At 41.3% G+C, this 22,297-nt stretch overlaps 3 protein-coding genes across 3 annotated transcripts; 1 reads left to right on the top strand and 2 right to left on the bottom strand.

Annotated features, from left to right (window-relative positions):
• Window positions 1-1,208: 1,208 nt before the first annotated feature.
• Window positions 1,209-6,353, top strand: rab9b (RAB9B, member RAS oncogene family). The gene is made up of 2 exons (XM_083891071.1): window positions 1,209-1,253; window positions 2,706-6,353. The coding sequence occupies exon 2, from the start codon at window positions 2,777-2,779 to the stop codon at window positions 3,386-3,388; it is 612 nt and encodes a 203-aa protein (XP_083747197.1). The 5' UTR covers window positions 1,209-1,253; window positions 2,706-2,776; the 3' UTR covers window positions 3,389-6,353.
• A 2,254-nt stretch (window positions 6,354-8,607) lies between these two features.
• On the bottom strand, window positions 8,608-14,152 carry plp1a (proteolipid protein 1a). Its single transcript, XM_083890612.1, has 7 exons — window positions 14,080-14,152; window positions 11,350-11,536; window positions 11,062-11,218; window positions 10,568-10,736; window positions 9,315-9,388; window positions 9,153-9,218; window positions 8,608-8,742 (listed from the first exon to the last, which is right to left on the bottom strand). The coding sequence occupies exons 1-7, from the start codon at window positions 14,081-14,083 to the stop codon at window positions 8,662-8,664; spliced, it is 738 nt and encodes a 245-aa protein (XP_083746738.1). The 5' UTR covers window positions 14,084-14,152; the 3' UTR covers window positions 8,608-8,661.
• A 3,085-nt stretch (window positions 14,153-17,237) lies between these two features.
• Window positions 17,238-20,320, bottom strand: pcdh20l (protocadherin 20-like; the record flags this gene model as incomplete). The annotated part of the gene is made up of 2 exons (XM_083890766.1): window positions 17,238-19,763; window positions 20,273-20,320. The coding sequence occupies 2 exons, from the start codon at window positions 20,318-20,320 to the stop codon at window positions 17,238-17,240; spliced, it is 2,574 nt and encodes an 857-aa protein (XP_083746892.1).
• Window positions 20,321-22,297: the final 1,977 nt, after the last annotated feature.

Genomic DNA, 22,297 nt, shown 5'->3' on the forward strand with positions numbered 1-22,297 from the left:
ATGACGAGGGAGGAGGAGAAAGAAGATGTCAATAGAAATAATTAAAAACAAATGATATACAGTTGAAACAACAATACAAAAAACAACAAACACATCAATTACACTAATAAAATGTTACCATGCCATTCTATGATTGACTTTGCCTGATTTATTATGACTAATAATTCTGAAAATCATTGTTTTTGTCCGTTCAATTCAACAATGATTAAAACAAAAGTATGATTGTTTTAATTACTTGATTTATGGTGGAAATGGATGACAGGAAGTGGACCAGAGGGTTTGCCAGGTTCAAATCCCAACAGGTCAAGTGTTTGGATACCTCTGAGTAGGGTACTCAATTTCCATTGCTCCCCATTGATTGGATTAATTATCTACACTAAATCCATGGTTCTCAAACTGTGTTCTGTGCACCACCAGTGGGACACAAGATTCTTCTGGTGGTACTTGGAAGAAAATAGTAAAATAAATAAATAATAATAATAATTAGAGTCTGGTTATCTCTCTCTTCATCTTAATCTAATTTCACTATACCAGTGTGTGAAGAATAATATGAGGAAGAGGAGGATGCGAGAGAGTAAATTATCTTGTTGGGAATAAATCTGCCTCCTGTGAAAAGTCAGTATCTGACTTTGTTTGACTTGTTTATATATGGCAAAAGGTTTTAACATTTATTCGGTAGATATGATATTCATTACCAATGTGCAACTTAATTTTTACTTGTCAAATCTACAGTTACAGATATCTGCAATTCAATTTCTACTAGTCAAACTTTTCATATAGATTCAACCCTATATGAAAAGATTCATATAGGGTTTCCACAACTGAATTGTAGTTATCTATAATTCCACTTTCAGATATCTAAAACAAGTCATAATGATGTTGGATTACTGAATGGCTCTTCCGGTCTCAGGCCCAGGGGGCCAAGACCTCAGGGGGCCCTGAAGTCCAAGCCTCTGCTACCATCCTGATATTTTTGGTACTACGCTATTCATTCCAATATTTTAATGAGGCCCATAAGCCAAATAACAAAGGTTATTTAATCTGTCCCAGATTGTAAATAGTTGAATTTGACAACACAATCACCCTGTTTACGTCATTTATCGGAGGTGGTGAACCTGTCGGGCTTTAGGACTACGCACTGCCGGGGCGCTGTGTGTGCACGTGCAGCTCCTCGATAGACGCGCGCACGTCACGACACTCTCAGATGCAGGGCAACGGGGCAGACCACTCATCCCACAACTGCCAGGAACAGGGTGAGTGTAAATACAGAGAGTTTGCCCTTTCCTTCGATTGTATTCGTTTACAGACATGTCTCCTCCGTGCAACGCGTGTTCTTTTGTTGCCTACAAGGCTTTTAAAACTCTTTAGAGTCGCATATGTTTTGAGGCTAACGGTTAGCCTTGGTCAGTCTGGAATGTCAACAAGCCGTCAGACTAGCCGGCTAGCTTGCTAGTTGGCTGTGAGGCTTGCTAAGCTGCTGCACAGGATGACAGTGTCATATCTGTCGCAGGGAAGTTTTCAAGTAGAAGACCGTTAGTCGTTCCTCACATGTTCACTTCCCGAGGAAGCACTCAGTGATTTGCATGATCACACAAACCGTCGCTGAAGCAGTTTCATGAGTTTGATCCGTCTGCATGTCTCGTGTCCAGAGTGGCTCGCCCTTGTTGTTGTTGTTGTTGTGGCGTAGAACCCAAATCTATTCACTTTATTTCACGTACATTGGTCCATATCTTTGCAATGATAAATAAATAAAACAGATCATAATATATACATTATTTGATATATGTGTGTGTAAAATTAACGTTTTTCTTTATCAGTTAGTGTAATGCCTATTCCTCAAACGAGTTACGTTAGGTCAGGTGTCATGTAGAAGTCCGTCATATAGTTTTTTTTTTAATGGTCAATGCTGATCTTTAGAGATCATGACATTTAATAACATTTATGGTGTGTCTCCAATTTGCATTATGTGTCTGCAATGTAGTTTGATTAAATAATAATGTATACATTGAATATTTTTATTCAAATAATGCAAAACCAGATTGATAAATTGGTTTACTTTACAACTGTCATGTTGTCAGCAAAAAGGCTTTAGTTCTCCAGCCCACTTGAACCCTTTAGCCAGAGACATTTGGCAGACATCTTGGTCATTGACCCCTGTTATAATGTTCCCAAAACGAGTCAACCATTAAACCTGTCACACATGGTTTTCATTGTTGACAGAAAGACATCATTTGACATTGAGCACCTATTTTGCTTGGATGACAGTTTTCTCCCTGATGAACTGCAGTGCATCATCTTGAGAGATCAAGGTGTTGCAATGTTGCTCTATTTCATTCATCAGCATTGGCAGATTATTGGCTCAAAATAGGCACATTTTGTTCTCAGAAACTTGATAAATGCTGCCCTGTGTTCTAAAACTTTTTTTTCTACAAAAAAAAAGGTTTTCATCCAGAACATGTATTGAATATTTTTCAGGTATATAATATTTTTCCCAAGAGTTTTCACTTTTAAATAATAAATGTAAATAATAAGTTAGTTAGTGATTTGATCAGATTTAGGGCTTAAAGAACATGGCATGTTGTGTTTATTTTGAGGATAATCTTTCATTTACTTTAGCTCAGTAGTGCTGTACATATCACCTTTGATTATCTTGTACTAATAATGATGTCTACATTTGTCTTTTGTTGCCCTCCTTCGAGATACAGTTGACCCTGGTCTGCCACCAGGTGTGGAGGGCTGTTTCCCAGTGAGGAGGCCTTTCTAGGTGGTAGGAAGCATGATGAGTGGAAAGAGCCTGCTGCTAAAGGTCATTCTGCTTGGGGACGGAGGAGTGGGCAAGTCCTCCTTGATGAACCGTTATGTCACAGACCGCTTTGACTCCCAGTCCTTTCACACCATCGGTGTGGAGTTCCTCAACCGGGATCTGGAGGTTGACGGGCGCCTGGTCACTCTTCAGATCTGGGACACAGCAGGTCAGGAGCGCTTCAAGTCCCTGCGCACGCCCTTTTACAGAGGCGCCGACTGCTGTCTGCTCACTTTTGCTGTGAACGACCTGCAGAGCTTTCAGAACCTCGGCTGCTGGAAGAAGGAGTTCATGTACTACTCGGATGTTAAAGACCCTGAGCGGTTCCCTTTTGTGGTGCTTGGCAATAAGGTAGACATGGAGCAGAGGGAGGTGGGGGAGGACGAAGCACGGGCATGGTGTGAGGAGAATGGATGCTGCCCTTACTTTGAGACCAGTGCTAAGGATGACACTAATGTCACAGCTGCATTTGAGGCAGCTGTCAGAGAGGTTCTGGCTGCCGAGGACCAGATTGACCATGCACTTCTGAGTAGTACTATTGATCTCCATGGCAACCGCAAAACCTCTCGTGCATCTTGCTGCTGATTGGTCAGATGTGAATCCACCTTGTCTTAATTTCTCTGGCTTAACCTTGCCTGAGGCAGTTTTTAAAGCCATTCAGATATTGTTTATGGTACATATACTGTAGGTACAAGGTACTGAGCAGCATTCATTAAAGATAATATGGATAAGATACAGGTTCTGCAAGAAGGGTGGTGTCAAGAATTCAGCTGGTGTCTAGATTGTTGAATTATTGCTGTAACCAAGGTACAGGCACACTGCAACAGGCATACTCGTCTTTTGTGCCCTCTCTGCTTTCACTAGTGTTGCACAAGAACATTTTACCCAGCTTCAGCGTTGTCTTCCTATGCAGGGGTTTTTAATCAAACAGTGCTTTGAAAGCATTTGTTTTAATTAGAATAATTAAAATTTCAGTGAATACAGAGACCAGTCCTCTTGTGAAGAGCACATTCTACCTTTGGCACAGCAACACGGCTGGTTTTGTAACTGCTTGACTTTCTATCCATGAATGGATTTTACAATATTTTTAGAGAAGGACTGAATACAACATGACCTTCTCTTCATATTAAATATGGTAGCAGTGACCAGTGAGATCTGAGGTACGAGGTAACTGGATGATTTCTGCATATAAGAGGAAGATGTTCTTGTTTGCCTTCAATTGGAAGGGAATTGTGAGATTTAATTTTACAGCTTTGACTGTAAGCATTGGGTACAGGCGGTAGTGGTGCTCTTATGCATTTGATCAATAGCTATATTACCACTGACTGCACTTCTGTGTTAAGAGTTGACCGATATAGTTTATGTTCCTTATTATTAGCAATCAGGGAGACCAACATTTGAGAATTACAGCTAATATACATCAGCAGGAAAACTTTTGAGTCAACATAACACAAACATTTCTATTATTTTGTCCACACTATTTATATCAATACAAGTCAACATCTCCAAACACCACACTCTCAGAAACGGCCATGAAATTGAATCAATAACTCTAAAAACAACATTAATAATGAAATAAATGGACATTAAAGCTTCCGTGAAACAAGGATTTAATGAGCAGCTGGCGTATTAGACTGCATTAGTTGTAGCTAGATGTTGCTAATAAACTGCCAACTAAATGTATTTTTTTGTTTACTTCTGTTGTTGACAACAGAGAGCGGTGGCTGCGTCAGAGCCAAATTAGCACGTCATTTATGATCAGTTGGAAACAAAAAGATTCTGATAATTGTGACATGCTTAAATATCCATTCATATAACTACACAGTGTGTGTGTAGCCTCAGCTACACAAGAGGCATCAAGCCCACAAAACGGGCATCGGATCATATTTATTTGTCATTATTTATGTATGTGGCTCTGTTTATTGACTCTCAAAGTTCAGAGATGACACTGCAGTTGTTGATGAGCTGCTGTCTAGCTTTTCTGACAAGCATCGACAGATATTAGTCTTTCTTTGGGACCTTCATTAGGCTTCTGTGTTTAATCAGGGGCAGATGGTGCATCCGATATGCTGTAATGAGAATATTTAGAATTGCCATTCATTTTCAAAACCATGGTTGATGTTACTGTCCTATGTCTGTTTTACCGACAGTGTAGCAGGACTTAACATTACAGTTGTTAAGCGCTGCCTCCTCTGATGGGGATGCACTTTGTGCTGTCAGTGTGGTCATTTTAGGTTATCAGGTGAATGTGAAGTAGCATGAGCACAAGGATAGGCTATGACTTATGTGTCACTCACTGTCACCTTTACTTTCTATTCATGCAGCATTGTGTGAAACTTGCGACATAGTATTCTGAAAACTTGGATGTTTACTTGTATTCCTCTGAGCGGTACTTTACTTTTATACCAGTGTTTTTACAGAAAGAAGAATTTGAATAAGTCCCATAGTCCCTTTGGTTTGGCGGCTTTCAGTCAAAGAGCAGTGTTGTTTATCTGGAAGGGATTAGAAACTATGACTGATCTTCAGTGCTTTGAGCGGAGTTTGATACGGTTTTAATAGATTATTTTCAGTATTTCAGTTGCTGCTTGAATAGCATTTTATGTTACTGCACCAACCAAACCTGGTGCACAAATACAATATTATGTTTTCTGTCATCCGAGTGCACAAAATTGCTTTGGTTTCCATGTTGGCCCAATGTTCTCATACCTTTTTTTCCCTCTTGTGTTGATTTTTTTGTCGTTTTTCTCATTCTGAGATCACATTTGCTTTTCAAGGGGAAAACTATCATATATCAATGTGTATGCAGGTGAAAATTACAAGAGTTTCACCGTGGTAATGAACAGACTAATCAGGTACTGACATAATTTTGCATAATTACGTGGTTCGGTTCCTTGTTTTAATGTGAGACTGTAATTCATCGATTTCTGTTTATGGAACTGATGAAAGTTTTATAAGATGAGCTAGTGGTACTCGCAGATTTCGAAGGGTAGTTTATTAACTGTGAAAAGATTTTGTCATTTTAAGAGAACACAGCCACATAAATTCAAGGTAAAAAAAAAAAAAACCAGGGCTGAAAGTTTGTCAGACTTAATGCTTTCTAGATTAAACGGAGTACTTTGTGTTCTCACTGTAATGTTTCAGTTTATAAACTGTTCAGATAATGTAGCCTGCCACAGTGTTTACCTGAAATCTAGCATACCTGAGAATCAAAACTCTGCAGTATAATGTTGTCCATGTCTTCTCTCACTGCAACCTAATGTCAGTATTTCTTTTTTTTTTTTTTTAAATAATGCTGTAATATTTATGAATGTAAAAGCTTATTTCTTTGGGCTATCCATATCAATGGCTTATGTCAGTCGCAAAGGGCATTAATTTTATAATTACGAAACAAAATGACAGTGAACGTCTGTTTCATTTTGTGCTTATCCCATGAGTGTGATTCAGGTTGTGTGAACAACTGTGTTGAACTAATCGACAACTTCTCGTACTCCTCTTTTTTGCACTACAGAGGGTAAGACTGGTTGTGCCAACGTGCTGGCAAAGTGTTGAATACCCTCCAGTGCTTGGCTTCAAATAAAACATGCAACGTACCAAAAAACGGAAACACCGTCTTGGCTGTTGTTTTTGTGCCGATACCTTTAAAAATACATGAAAGCGTGTTGCTTTTGAAATTACTGTTGAAGTTTGAAAACAAAAGCTCTTTTTAAAACTATTTTTAAAACAAAAATAGGTCACTCAAATCTATCAGTACCTTATGTTCCCCACCTTTCTCCAGTCACTTCATCATTGTGGGAATAAGGTCCCAATTAATAATAATGAGCAGTAATGCAGAAATCAAGCATTTCTATATTTCGCAGTGACATCGGGGAGTGCAGTTTTTTGAAATTTTACTCTACACACACCTTGTTTGAATTTAAAACCTTGAATGCCACTGAATTACCAAGTATATGTGAGACCCATGAGACAGTGAGGACTGTTTATTTCCTCTTCATTAAAAAAAGAATATCAAGCATGCACTGCATTTTTATTTTCCCCTCATTAAAAATGATATCAAGCATGCACCGTATACTGTTTAGTTTGTCCTCGGCAGGATGTTTTTTTCCCCTATCCCAAAGATAGATTTTTTTTAAATCTTGGATGTTTATGATATATTCAGACATTGGTCAAATACAGGAGTAAATAAGGACAAAATATTCAGCTGTTATGCACAGTAACGAAGAAAAACACTCCAACTGTATTCGTACCACTTCACAACTTATTATCTCGAATAGCCTTAATGAAAACATAACGAAGGGAATCTTGTTTGACAACGGCTCCAAAGCTATAACACAAAAGTAGAAAATAGAACTTTCACGACCACTTCATTTCTGATGGTTATCCCTGAACGTGTCAGCGGTGAAACAGGACACGTATGATGTCTCTGCAGGGTACGGAGAAGACAGAACTTCTCCCGCGTCCCGCTGCAGCCTCCCACATAGGTCGTAGCCTTTCCACTCGTCTTTCGCCCTTCGCCTCAGCCTCCTCAGGTACACCTGGTTCACTGCCAATTGCAGGACACAGTGCACCTGTGGACACAAGAGGAGAGAATACAGCACACCTTACAAAACACCTTGGCCCATAACTGTGGCAGGAAGCCAGGGATGAAGCCTTTGTTTAAACACCTACTATATTTTCAGTATTTTATAGCCACTCTGCACAAAAAAACTTTAAAGAATATTCTGTTTTATTAAAAAAAGAATTATACAAACACATACACACACACAAAAAAACATCATCAAACAACCAACTGGCACTTCAACCAACCATTCACAGCTGGGTAAAGCTTCAACCAAAAGGCTTTTGTTAGTCATAAGTATAAAAGCATTTTTAAATTCATCTACAGTGAGTAAACAGAACTGTTATACAATAACTACAACTCAATCCTAAATAAAGTACGAGAGACAAAACAAAGCTGTCCCGCACCTAGTGTGTTTGACATCTCAAAAATCATGAGAAACAATTTTAGACCGTTCTAGATCAGAATTTAACAAATATGTCCCTTTGTTAGAAAGAAACTATTCAAGACGACCTGGAATTCCCTCAGTCCTCTTACTAGGAATCCATCATTTCCTTTATCTATGGGGGGTAGTGGTCATGCAGCAGCATGTGGATGTGTTGTGTTTGGTTGTGGTCGCCAGAAGATCTGCATTGTGGTTGCAGAGAGGTCTAACCTCCCTTTGTCCAGAGCACCCTCTCCTTTGACATGCGATACAACCCTTGGCAGAGACCCGTGGTGCAGGTGGTCCCCGGAGCTGCATCCTTATTGGCTAGCTTTCAACACAAGCATGACTCCATTGTTGAGGCGTCTCTCCAGCCCGTGAGAAAAGTCTCGAGGTCAGCATGAGACTGCAAATGCACACTTGTCTGACACCATGGCAACCAGATGTGAGGGATGGTAGCCACGGCAACCTCTAATCCCTATTCTCCATTAACAGCTGCATTGAAGCTGCACATGTATTCCCAGTTGGCGGTCAGTTAATTCTTGCAAATATTAATTTGTTAGAGGAGTGATGTAATTTTAAATGTGATGAAGGGGAAACTGAAATTAATATGAGACACTAACCTCGGCAAGCAACATGAGCTTTGATTTACAAATATTTGGTGAAAAAAAAAAAACACATCACAAAAAAAGGAAAATGTATATATTGTATATATATATATAAAAAACATGTTTCCCTAGGAAAGTAAAAATATAAAAAAGACAAGATTTTCATAAATTCATGGTGGTTCTGTGCAGATGATTTGGAAGAAGAGAATGGTTGTCTTCCCATTTAGAGCCCCTTGCTGGTGGTGACAAAGCAGACAGGAAGTGGGTGAGCCTAACACCGTGCACCTATTCCCTTTCTCCCCAGATACCGCAGAACGGCAAAGTTATAGGTGGTCGACACAGTATAGGTGAGCTACGGAAGGAGAAGAAAGCAGACACAGGGAGTGTCAGAACAGAAGCGAAGAGCAAAGCACATCCAGAAAATCCACAGATATGAAAATACAATATGATTAACTGTTAATGGCATTCGCTTGACGGAAGACATCATCTGTGTAACGTCGTCTGTAAATGGAGTATAATTGTCGCGGCATTTGCGCGACTGGAAAACTACCAGACATTACAACTTTATGATGGTGTTTGTATCAGCTGACAAAGAGGAACAGAGAGCAACAGTGCACAAGTCATCAGTCATGGAGGCCGGAGATGCCTCGCCGCCCACACTACGAGCGTCACTAACTCCCATCAGCCACAAACGCCATTGTTGTACCACGCTGTGGGTGAACGTGCAGCCAAATGAACCCCAACTGGAGCATAATCACTCACCAGAGCCAAGAGGTTGATGCCCGCGCCGACGAAGGCGGCAATGTAGAGGTTGTAGGTCGTTTGGTACTGAAAGCAAGAGATTTTGGTGACAGCGGCGATGTCAACTTTGTGTCATGTATGTTAGGGATGTGGAACATATCTGATTTACTTCCTGATTCTTACCTCTCGAGTCCTGCACACAGTGGACAGGGTCATGCCACAGGCTTTTCCTGGCACTGCATTCCATGGCAGGAGCCCTGTTAAAAAAAAAATCAACAATTAAATACATTTATTTCATCATGCTGTCAACAAATATTATGAAAGATAGCAAAAACCAGTGATAAAACTGCCATTATCAATACTTTTGCTATTTGCCTGCTAGGGCGCTTATCTTATCTACTGGGACAGCATTGTTTTTGTCTGGATCCAACAGGCTTTCTGTTTTGTGTCATCACGTTTACCTGAGCTGCACCCTGTACACAGTTGTTAACCCTGGTTATTGCTTGTTTTCCACCCTGATTACAGGAATGTAAAGAACAAATGGTGGTTAATATACACCTGGATATTAAAATGAAAGCCCAGCTATTGTGACCACACTGGAGTTTTCAAAAACAGGCAACATTATGTACTCTTATACTAACAAATACTTTACAAAGACTCAAAACCTGTGCAGTGTTGGGTAGTGACACTACCGAGTAATATATGACTGTAATATTGATATTTTACCCTTTATTAAAAGGTGCCATATGTAAGAATGTGGCCAAAAGCCGTTACTACATTCAAATTCAAAATACCAAGGTATTTTACGTTTCGTTTTCTGACGTAACTGGCAACCCGTGGTTGCTTGGCAGCTGAGACTCTACTGACTGCAATGATTGGTAGACGGCGGTAGGTGGCGCCACATGCCAAAACATGATTTTAAAACATAAACATGATTTGCAGTCTGCAAATCAAATTTTTTTTTAATGCAAATATTTTGTCTGTACTGTTGTTGTTGGTGAGTTCAGTTTGTTATATGAACATTATTCCTGAGTCTCTGTAACATATTATGAGGATTTTACGGCCAGTTGCTTTAGATTTATTACATAATGCACCTTTAAGTATTTTAAGGGATTACAATTTACAAAACCGTAAAAAAATTGTATAATTTTACAATTACAAAGCAAAGTAACGCTTATGATAACATTAGGAGGAATATACGGAAAAACAAGTCATGCTGCTGCAGATTAATTCACATGAATATTTAGAAGCAGCAGGAATGTGTAAGTGTCACCAAGAACAAATGTGTGATTCATGATTTGAATAATGGAGGAATAAACTGTAACAGGCTTGGACAACACAGACAACATTAGATATGATCTTTTCAAGGGATTTGTTAAGTAAAAAAATATATGATATGATTATTGAGAGGGTGCAAACACGTGTTGCTTTGTCACCGTATTGCCTCGCGTCGACACAGAGCTGGTTGATACTCGCTGGAGTCTCGGTCAGCACGTCGATAGTGTGGCAGGTGGCGTCCATGTTGTAGAAGAAGTACACGGGCAGCGCGGAGAAGGCGAACACCAGCAGCCACAGCACAGCAAGTACATATGTCATCACTATAAACTGCACGAAGAGGGGGAAAAACAGGGTTAACGTTATGGTGCTTCATCACAATAAACGTATACGCATATTGGAAGTAATTTGAGTAATGAAGCCGTTTTTTTTCTCTCCTAAGTTTCTTATGATCTCACCATCTGCTCTCCTCCTTTAGTCCATCCCACCCCCTCAAAAACTGCTTAAACACACACTGTATCCTTTTCCATGTCCCTAAAGGTTTTTAGCAGCCTTAAGATTTTTCAGCTCAGCACCCACCAGGGAATGATATTTCTATTAATTCCATCCAATCTCTCAAATCCCATTTCCCTTGTCCCACTCTGGGCACTCTCACCGAGGAGCTGAGGCAGCGGCCACACATGGTGCTCCTGAACTCTCCGAAGGTTTGTTTTGCAGCGCTGGTGGTGTAGAATCCTTCTGCCAACAGCACAATGCAGTAGAGGAAGAAAAAGGAGGCCAAACCATAGATGACATACTGGAAATATTGAATGCTGATAAAGAGAGGAAGTAAAGAAGGAAAGAAAGAAAGAAAAGTTAAGGTTTGCAGAGAATCCACACCTTTAAAAATAGAGACGACAGCCCCGAGGAAAACAATCTGCAATGCTTAAATCTTACTACTTACATGTAGGCAAGGGTGATGTAGTCCTGAAGGTTACGAGCAAAGTAAGTCTCAATGAGTCTCTCTGTCTCTGTGAGTGCCTGGTGCCCACAACCGCAGAAGAGGGCAATGCCAGAGAAACACAGCAGTGTGGCAACCAGGGAGCAGTACGGCACTCCACCCAAACAGCGCATACAGCAGTCATAGCAACCTGCATGGATATCGGGGCACATTATTAATAAACAGACCATACAAGTACATACTGTGCACAATCGAATATAAATGGCTGACTGTCCACGCTTATAAGTATGATAAACATTCCGTTCAATTCTGGCAGTGGTGAGGAGACGATGAAAACACCAAAAGCTGTTAAATATCCACCATGACAGCACAAAGATGCCCTCGTCGCAATCTTGTCCCGTCTCAAACTGAAGATATTTTGTTCGCAGGGATATAAAGTCAGCTGAAACCAGGAAGCTGTTCTTGCTGAATGATTAATGAATGCAATGTGTCACTTATCAAAGCTGTCAAACTTTGTTTTTTTTTTGTGGATTGACAGTTAGATAAAATGACAGCAATTTCTCCGTCCATAAACATATTTTCCTTTAACCCAGGATATTACACATTACACAACAACTGTTTCTTCGGCGCACAGTAGTTTCCCATGAACAGTATAGTGTACAGTGTATTTTCAGGGTAACAGGAACTCTGACATTTTTAAAAGCACATAAACATTCCTTTGGGGTGATGGCAGAAACCTCCAGAGATGAATATCTTCAAATGAAGGCACATGAAAGTATCTGCATTCCTAGAAAACACTAAAGGCAGGTACGATTTTATTCAACAAAGCTTAGCGGAACATTAAAATGCAGCACAGAGCAGCCGTTAATGTTTCAGTCCGCACAGTCAAAGCTGTGCATTCTCCTTAACAGTCATGTGCCGTTTGAATGGATGCCCAGGGCCAAGGGCATGGGGATGCTGTCTGCTCTGACCCCAGCAGCTCACACCCCGACTCCATTCACCCGCCAGCAGGGAGAGTGTGAGAAAAAGAGAGGGAGGACGGAGAGGGGAGGCAAAAGCGAGACAAGGAGAGAGAAGCTGCTTTTGTGACCGGAAAGACAACAGTCTTTGTCCCAACGCCATCGTGGGGGCACAAGGGCCACCAATGTCACGCAAACAAAAGGCCAGAGGTACCACTATGCCTGACTGACACACACACACACAAACACACACACACACAAAGACACAGATTTCCTTCTGGAGAGACACAGGCACAAGAAAGTGATAGTGGTGTGCTGTCTGTGCTGCGACGACAACAAGCAAATCTATAAACAAACAATGCAACTGTGTGCATGTGTGCCATCACACTGTTGCATGCATGAATCCACACAGAAATACACACACAGAAATACACACACACACACACACAATAGAAACAGGCAGACTGGTTGGTACCATTCTAGTAAACACAGATGGCAGGATGGGGGGCAAATGGATGGCTCTTAAATTGAACACATCTCCACGGTTGTGTTCAGGCAAACTGTGATCACTCTCATTCAGATAACACAACTTAACCATAGTGTGGAAGTGGGGAATTTAGTTAATAACAGACAGTTAATTTCACTATTGTTTCGATTAAAGTGGGAGCCAAATATAGCAGAGCAATTATTACACACAGAGGTTATATCCCCTCCCCAGAAGTTAAAGACATAGACGGCTTATTTTTTAATTTTTTTGCTGGGTGTACGACGAGCAGCAGGGAAATAAGCCTTGACCAAAAAGATGGATGACACAGAATGGACTGACCATAAAAAACGACTGGACAGATGTAACAATGGACGAACTTGAAGATGGACTTATTCACATAGAAATATTATTTTATTTGTATTTCTTATTTCTAAGAACACGTTTGCTAAAGTAATACTGAGCTCCTACAGATGTTTTATTGTAATTTTTTTTTTACTTGTTATGCTTATTCTCTGAATGGACCAGTACCACGACCAATTTCAGTGTTTTTATCTGTTATTGCTGGGCTTAAAATGTTCCATACATACAGCATGAATACATAGGCACACATCTGATTTTATTGACTGTATTATTTTCATTGTTTAATCTTATTATTATTATTATTTTTTTTTTTTTCTCTTATATCATTGCTTACTCAAAGATGCAAGAGGATAGAGAGCAGTAATGTGCACACTCTATGGAAAATGCATGCATGCAAAACTCAATAAGAGCAGGAACAGGGTTCCAAACATCTTCTGGGCAGCGTGCTTTTCCACACACCTGCCAGTTAACTCTTTAATGACATCAGCAGCTTGAACAACCGTGGGTGTGTGTGTGTGTGTGTGTGTGTGTGTGTGTGTTCAGTGTGTGTGCAGACGCTCAGATAAAAATACAGGCCTGAGTCTGGTAGAAAATGCAGAGCCGAGGCCAAGCTCCTCTCTTTAAATATTGAGAAAGATTGCGACCAAAAGCAAATGCGACAAGGCTCCTCCGAGGAAGCCAAGTAAGCCTGTCATCTCAAGCATGAAATAAACCTCATCATACAAGTGGAGCATCCGACGGTGAGAAGCGTCCTCTTAACTGACAAAAAAAAACCAACTTATGATGCACTGTCTCTCTCAGTCCCTCGTATATCAGAGTACATCACATATAATAGAATACAGATTTGATCATAATAAGCTTTCATTCTAAAGGCTAATAAAGTTGGTCTCTGCAGTAGCAGCAGCAGCAGCAGAAGCAGTCTCTTACCCATGTTTGGAGGAAGGATGCGTTCACGGCTCGTCGGCTCAACAACGTTGCTGTCTCCTCTGCAGCTGCTCCACTGATAATGTGCGCAACTTTGTCTGCGGCCCCCGTATATATCAGTATATCAGCGTCAACTCTCTGTCTGTTCTCCCCCCTCACCCCCTCCAGCACAACAATGAATGCACAGACCCGCTCATGACTGCAAGTGCAACCTTAAAGAAACAATGTCGCTTTTCAATGAACTCCGAGGCGCAGAATAATGAGGAGTTCAAAGTTCCTGTGCGCTTGTGGATATTTACTCGGGTTCATTGTTGACGCACATATGCGGAGACGCAGAGACAGAGAACAGATATAGGATTCTCTCCTGTGAGTTTGCATCCCTTCTTCTCAAGGCCTTTGTTTATTCCCCCACCACAGCGTGATAAATAAGTTAGATAGATGAGAATCATGCTGGCTGAGGCTGCTATGTGTTTCTAAGCAGTGCATGTTGATTATAATAATAATAATAATAATAATAATAATAATAATACCACCATCAACATGAACCTGTGTGTACAGTCATGTGCTGCTCTCCAGATTTAGGACATTTTAGTTTGACTGCAGTCTCTGAGATATGTGGCTGAACAGGAAAGATTTGAAATCCCTGCTGGCAACACTGTTATCTCTTAAATTAGTCCATTTAGAGCTAAAATGTTCCCCATGCTGACTTCAAGTGGCATTCACAGACCATTAATATGTGGATAGCTCAACTTTTGATTTAGGAGTTTAATGAATTTTAAGATGGGTAGTTGGAGGGCATATGCCTCTTTGATAAGGGGGGGGGAAAAAATCTATTGGTGTTTTAATTAGACTGTGTTGTTATGTCATCTTTGGTTTCTTTGTCAATGTCAACTCATGCAACTTTAAAACGTTGTGTTTGATTAAAAGAAAAAAAAAAATATGCAAATGAAACATCAGTGATCTCAGGCGACCTGACGTGACTGTGGCAGAGTGAGGAGACCATGCTCTGATTCATCTCCACCCTCTGGCCAAACACTGGAAATAATAGTCGGATTTGGCTTTGCTTGTGTCCAGTAGATGGCAGACTTTCTCCTGTCACATCATGTGTTTAGCAGCAGCAATAGCAGCAGCAGCAAACGCATCAACAGTTTTATCCCATAATTCTACTTCCCCCTTTTTCTGGGAAACATCAACTTCATCAGGATACTTCTCCAAAACATGATGCTCTAAAAACCACTCTGTATAATTGATAGACTTATTTTGTCAAAATGCGTAATTTTTTGCTCTCTTTAAAAATAAATAAATAAATAAATATGAATCCATACATGATGTAATCTCATGAAATCAGTGATACCTCATGTAAAGATGTGACTTTAATGTACAATTATGTTATGGCGCCTCTTATTTTCTCTCACTTAATGTAGCTCATCTCGGTGTAAGCACAGGGGCCTATTGGATTATTTATTTTTGAGCTGCTAGCTTGCAAATCCTCAGAGAGACACCACTCATGTTGTACAAGCCTTGTTCTCCACTAACCGGGATGTTGTACATTGTGTTTTACAGCCTGTGACTACGAGCCTGCCTCTTGTTCTCTCACACAGGTGTATCTTGAAAAGATCACTCATTATGATACCTTACAGACAAAAAAACAAAACAAAACAAAAAAAATGACATCATTTTAACCCCAGCTAAAACAATTAACCTCCCCTCTGGGTGTAATTTTGCGTTCACAGATTAGTGAACATATTTTACACCGACTCATTCATACTTAATGCGTCACTTAACCCGTTTTTGATGTCTCAATTGTTCCCCCGGCATACGAATGTATCAGTAACGCATGAGAGTGACTGGCTTTTGTAAAGGTTTTCTTTGAACTCCAAACATCTGTTGTCGGAACAACAACAAGTGGGTGCAGAACAGTGGGATTTCAGCACTTCTGGGTACGGTCCAGTTCTGTGGGTGAGAAGCAGCGCTATCAGGTGACAGCTGCGAGGTGGTGACTTGAGATGGCCGTGTGCCTTCCCCCCCCTCTGCCGCCTCTTACCTGTCCACAGCCGCTCTCACTCTGCCGCCTCCTACGGTTTCTCTCAGAGCTGAGCTTCTTCAAGAGCTGACTTTCATCACCTTTCCACTAGAGGAACATTAAACCCTTTTGTCTGTCTAAATAGTTTAGACTCCACATCACTCAGTGTTAGAAATCTGAGAAAGGCCCAATCGACTTAGCAGACCATTACTCCAGTCTACTTCTGGCTTCATTCAATTCCTGAAGATAATACTGGTATTATAGTGATGTCTTGCCTATACCGTGCTCTATCTAAGGTTAGGTAATGGTGCATCACCACAGTCAAATGATGATATTCAACATTCTTTGATAGAAAGCATGGGGAACCAGTCCCTTATTCTAGTAGGAATATCACATACTATCAGCTCACATTGTATTTGCTTCCCTGCTAGCTCACAGGGATCTTTATCAGAAAATGGATCAACTTTCTTTCTCCCGCTTCGTTGTTAACAAATGTTTAAATACACTGTGTGTTAGGGATGTGAATCTTTGGGTGACTCACCATTCGATTCAAAATCGATTCTCGATTCAACCGATTCGATTCATACGATTCTCAATTCAAACAATTCTCGATTCAAAAATTGATACAATGCATAGTGTGTTAAGGCAAATTATGGCATCAAAACGATACAGTTTGTATAAGATAATGTGATAATGTGGTCACACAGAGGCAAACTTAAGACAAAAGTTAACATTTATTCATTCAAAACAAATAAAAACTTACTTACTGTACAAAAAAATAACTTGCATAAATAAAAGCTTAGACTAGCTGCCTTTTTCTCACAGAAGTTACAAAAATAAACTGTACACAAATAACACAAACTGGTGCTTTGTGTGGTTTTTCAAAATAGATATTGAGAAAAAAATCAAAAATCAAGTTTTGAAGTTTATGAATCGATTCAGAATCGTGGATGATTAGAATCATGATTCCTATGTGAATCGATTCCCCCCCCACCCCTACTGTGTGTATCAGAATAATTCAACAAAATTGTTTATTAGCACTTTTTTTTTTAACATTTATTATTACATGTTTCATCTCATAAACTGCCTTAATCTTTGACACTGACTGAGTAAGGAATATACACATTGTTTGATTCTTTTAGTCGTGAGAGTTATATTTGTCCCTGAGTGGGATCTCGTTCTCGTCAATCTGTCCCCTTGTCTTCTGATGTACTCTTAGTCGCCGAAGCTTTATGTATAAAATTGATGTCACTAGAAACAAACACATGGACATCAGCATTAATCCCATGCCGGCTAACAACGTCAGCTGAGCAGACCTCGGCGTCTCTATTTCACATATCGGGGCACTTGACGGGGTTTGAACAAAGTTAGATGTCCCTGTCCAGGTCGGTGCCCTCTCTAAGTGGCAGGGCTCCGCGCTCTCGTTGACCAACAGATTAACCCAGACGGTGCTAAAAAGAGGAATCGGTTTCCCCCCATCTCTGACCACGACGAACAGGTGATGCATTCCCAGGTGCGTCTGTAGAAGTCGCTGAGTCAATGTGATGTTCCCAGACCTCCAATCCACCTGAAAGGGGCTGCTGTTTTTCACCGACTCTGGTGCCACAATAGTGTATGTAATCTCTGAATTCAGCCCTGAGTCCTCATCAATGGCGTAGACCTTTGTTACCACGGAGCCTGCTGTAGCAGCAGGAGAGACAGTCAGGCACGAGGAGTTGCTGCTGGGGAAGATTACTTTGGGCTGGTTGTCATTGATGTCCTCCACAAAGATAGTTACCCTGGCAGTGGATGTAAAATTCATTGGGTGACCATGATCGCTGGCCAGCAGGTAGAGTTCATAGCTGTCTCGCGTCTCACGGTCCAAGTTTGTGGCGGTGTGAAGTGTCCCCTGGAGGTTATCCACAACAAACGGTCCACTGCTGTTAACAACATGCAGCTCTGTGTTCCCATTCTCCCCTTCATCTGAGTCTGTCACCCCGACACTCCCCACCAGGGTGAAAGGTGGTACATTCTCAGAGATGAAAAAGATAAAGTGAGGGGTTTTAAAAACAGGTGCATTGTCATTCTGGTCGAGAACACAAATAGATACTGTGGCCGCAGACTCCAAGGGAGGAGAGCCGCCATCTCTTGCAAACACAATGAGTTTGTGTTCACGCTGCTCTTCCCTGTCCAGAGAGCCTGACACAGACAGTTGACCTGACACACGGTCAATGTAAAAAATAGTAGATGCGTGTTTGTCCAGCCTGTAGGTCACCCTGCCGTTGTGTCCGCTGTCTGCGTCTGAAGCCGAGACTCGCAGAAGTGACATTCCCGGCCGGTTGTTTTCCATCACCTCCAGCTGGTAATGAGACTGGAGGAAATGTGGAGAATTATCATTGACATCTGCCACCAAAACCCTGATCATGTGCCTGGAAGCACTGATTGTAGACACTTCACCTGATCGCCCATGGACTATCACAGTAATATGATGTTCCCTTTTCATCTCATAATCCAGGGGCTTTGATGTGGAAAGCAGATATTTGCCATTCTGTGGGTTCAAAGTGAAAGGCACTTCACCCTCAATGGCAAGAGATGAGCCTTTAAAGCTGCTGTCACCCTCGAGCTCTAAAACAGCTAAGCCAGTGGGAGGCTGGTTCTCTGGTAACACCAACGTCTGGTTGTGATGGTCCACTATGAACTTGATCTTGATGGTCAGCTCTTTGTTTGCCTTGGGGAGCACGGATACGGTTACCTGAATGTCTGCTGGAGGGCAGTGACGGCTGCTCGCTAACACTTTTAACACCAGCTCCTCAGAGTTGTCACTATGGAGGTCCTGTGTTAGCCTGATGTACCCAGTGAGGCTGTCAAGGCTAAAGAGCTTCTTGGCCCGCTCAGAGACTTTGGGACTGAGGGAATAAGTGATGGCAGCATTCGAGCCTAAATCTGAGTCTGTGGCTCTGACCTGAGCAACAAACATGTTTTTGGGGGCATCTCCGGGAATGGTGACATTGCGAGGGCTGTCGGAGCTAAAGTTGGGACAGTTGTCATTAACATCCGTCACTGTGACTTTTAAAGTTGCCGTTGCACTTAAGCGGTCTGTGCCACAGTCGGTGGCCACCAGCGCCATGCGGTACTGGTCCTGAGTCTCTCTATCCAGAGCGGCTTCCACAACTAGCATGATGACAAGTCCTTCATCTTCAACTTTTAAACTGAAAACTCCACCAGAGTCTTTCAGGTGGTATTGCACCTTTCCATTAAGACCAGCATCACTGTCCAGAGCCTGGTCGTCTATTACAAAACTGGTCCCTACGAGCACGTCCTCAGAAATCCTCAGGTGTATTTCATTGTTTTCAAAACGAGGTGCATTGTCATTGATGTCCTCTATGATCACAGGAAACTGTATAAGCTCCCCAGACGAGCTCACAATAGCATAGTGCAGAATAATGCATTCTTCAGCTTTTGTCTCCTCGGGGCAGAGGATCTCACGATCAATGTTTAGCTCAGTGGTGTAAAGATTCCCTGTGCTTCTGTCCAACCACAGGTAGTCCTGTGTCAGGAGCTGGTACGGAGGTAGAAAGTGTTCGCTGAGAGACCCGGCGAGAGTGCCAGGTTCCTGTTCCTCTGGGACAGAAAACCGGACAGAACCGCATATGATCTGCCTGAGATGGACCAACAGCAGTAGATTCTGACGGAGAAAGAAACAAACTGTTAGCACAAGGTGGTTTTTTGTCTCTTTGTAAACTAATTTCACCAGTTTTGGCTTTGATTTGGCCCCATGTTGTTGTCCTTTAGTTTGACAGGAAAGGTTTGTTCCCAGGTTTATTCACGCCTCTGTGAGCTCTTTTAAAGGCAGGCAACTGTACAAACAAGGTAATGTGATGCCCCTAACTTATGTCCAACCAATTACTCTCACATACAAAAAGCAAACACTAAAACATGTATTTGGTGTCACAAAAAACGGCATATTTCTCTATAAATATTAATAAGATTATAACTGGATTTTCCCCACATTACCCAGTAATTCTTCAGTGACTCTCCAGTGGCTGCTCCAGCACAGTACATTTAGTTGTGTTAATGTACAGTAAATAATAATAATAATAATAGTTATAACCTTTCTCAATCAGAAACAACACAGAGATCATAGTTTAATACCACCAGAATGAATAACCCCTTGCTTTGTTTTCGCTCACTGACCTGCAGAAGTCCGGTCCAGTTCATATTATGAGGAGTTCCATGACCCATCGGCCTCACACATGTTACTCAAGTTCCCCGGCAGCAAGTAGTGAAGACCAAGGAGAGACGCAGCAGACTAAACCTGTACAGCTGAAGGCATAATTCATTACACGCCCCTCCTACAATGCTCTGTGCGTGAGACCGACACATGAGAAGTCCGAGGAGAACAACAGGTTTCCCTGCATCAGCTGAATACCTGTTATCATCACACAACAATGAATAAAATGTTATGTACACAACTTTTCACAGAACGACTCGTCTGGCATTATTGAATGTGTTTACCTACCTGTTTTTATAGCCACACCTGCCCCTTTTATAATTGTTTGCCTTGATTATTGTTTTTTTTTTCTCTCTGCATGTTTAAATAATGCGTTAACAATGTCAAAATGAGCCTGGGACATTCATAATTTCCTCTGTAGGTAAACGACGTACTCAAATAATACTTCGAGGGAGATTTCAGAGGGAGTTGTTGTGCGTATTTGTGTTCTTTGCCAACTCTATTGCGCTGTATGTTTAGAGGATTTAAAACTGTGGCATTAATTTTACCCAATCACTTCAATCAACATGCAAAGCCACTTTGCTGAAAATGCAAAATGGTCCTCATACTCGCTGCACAGCTGCTCTCCAGCAGCGGGAATTACATTTGAGAATCCTCTATTGACAGAGCAAAGTACTGCACCATTTACGGCACAATCATCATACAGTATGGCATACAGGCCAGGTTTTGTGCATATGTTGTATGTGGAGAAAGAACTCTTCTTATTGAAACTTCACACTTTTAAAGTCACGGCCTCGAGCATGAATTGACTCGCTCAAAATGCAAAATCATTTTTAATTTGCTCAGGTGTTGGAAATCAACTATACAATGTAAGAGGTGGAGGAATTATACTTTTTTTTTTATGACAAACATTGTCACATATGAATCCATGTCTCCAGACAGACCATTAGATTTGGCTGTTATTTTACTTGTCATTTAAAAGCAAGGGTCCACAGTTGGTGTAGTGGTTAGCACTTTCGCCTTTGCAGCAGTTCCTGGGTTCAAACCCCGGTTGGAACAACTTTGGAACAAGGGCCTTTCTGCAAGGAGTGCATGTTCTCCCCGTGTGTCCCCCGGTTTTCTCCGGCTTATTCCCACAGTCCAAAAACATGCAATATGGGGATTAGGTGAATTGGTCACTCTGGATTGACCGTGGGCGCGAGAGTGTGAGTGAATGGTTGTTTGTCTCTATATGTGGCCCTACGATGGACTGGCGAGCTGTTCAGGGTGTACCCTGCCTATCTGGTGGAGGATAGAGCGGTAGATGATGGATGGATGGTTGGATTTAAAAACAAACAAAACCAAAACATTTACATTGTCCTTGTGTTGTGGCACTCTGGTATGACTCCTCTTCACTGTAGTCTATTCCAGGGGTGTCAAACATACGGCCCTCAGGTCAGAACTGGCCCATCAGAGGATCTGATCTGGCCCACAGGAAGAATTTGTGAACATTTCACTAATAATGTGATATTTTCAGTTCTAGATACCTGTGACTAAATGTGTTGTGCCTTTGATCTGTGCGTTGTAACGCACTTGTGTAAATGGTAAACTTAGGCATAATATTGTTGAAATTGCACTTGTTTTTCTGACTATGTTCTGTAAAGAGATACGTCTTTAAAATGCAAAACAAAGGGAATCATTTGGCGTCCTTGTTGTTTTATAGGTTATTATGTATGCTATTATTTTACTGGTCTGGCCCATTTGAGATCAAATTGCTCTGTATGTGGCCCCTGTTTATACTATACGCAGTACAGGCATTTTAATTACTGAATTAATTAATTAAATAAATAAATACAACGTGTTACCTGTGAGACCTGACATCCCCAGACTGCACAGTGTGTCCCTTTACAGTGTGTGTGTGTGTGTGTGTGTACATGGGCTGATCGTCTCAGTTTATATTCTTCTATAAAAGCTCACTCTGACTCTGTAAAACCCTTCAGTCAGTCGTG

This window comes from Microchirus variegatus (assembly GCF_963457635.1).
Source record: "Microchirus variegatus genome assembly, chromosome: 6".
Classification (NCBI taxonomy): domain Eukaryota; kingdom Metazoa; phylum Chordata; class Actinopteri; order Pleuronectiformes; family Soleidae; genus Microchirus; species Microchirus variegatus.

Excerpts from the sequence above, each read along its gene's own strand:
- rab9b (XM_083891071.1), top strand. The coding sequence starts at position 2,777 with ATGATGAGTGGAAAGAGCCTGCTGCTAAAGGTCATTCTGCTTGGGGAC.
- plp1a (XM_083890612.1), bottom strand. Across the intron at positions 11,219-11,349 it reads TACATCACCCTTGCCTACAT|CATTCAATATTTCCAGTATG; the intron begins GTAAGTAGTAAG and ends TCTCTTTATCAG. Across the intron at positions 9,389-10,567 it reads TGTCGACGCGAGGCAATACG|GGCTCCTGCCATGGAATGCA; the intron begins GTGACAAAGCAA and ends TTTTTTTAACAG.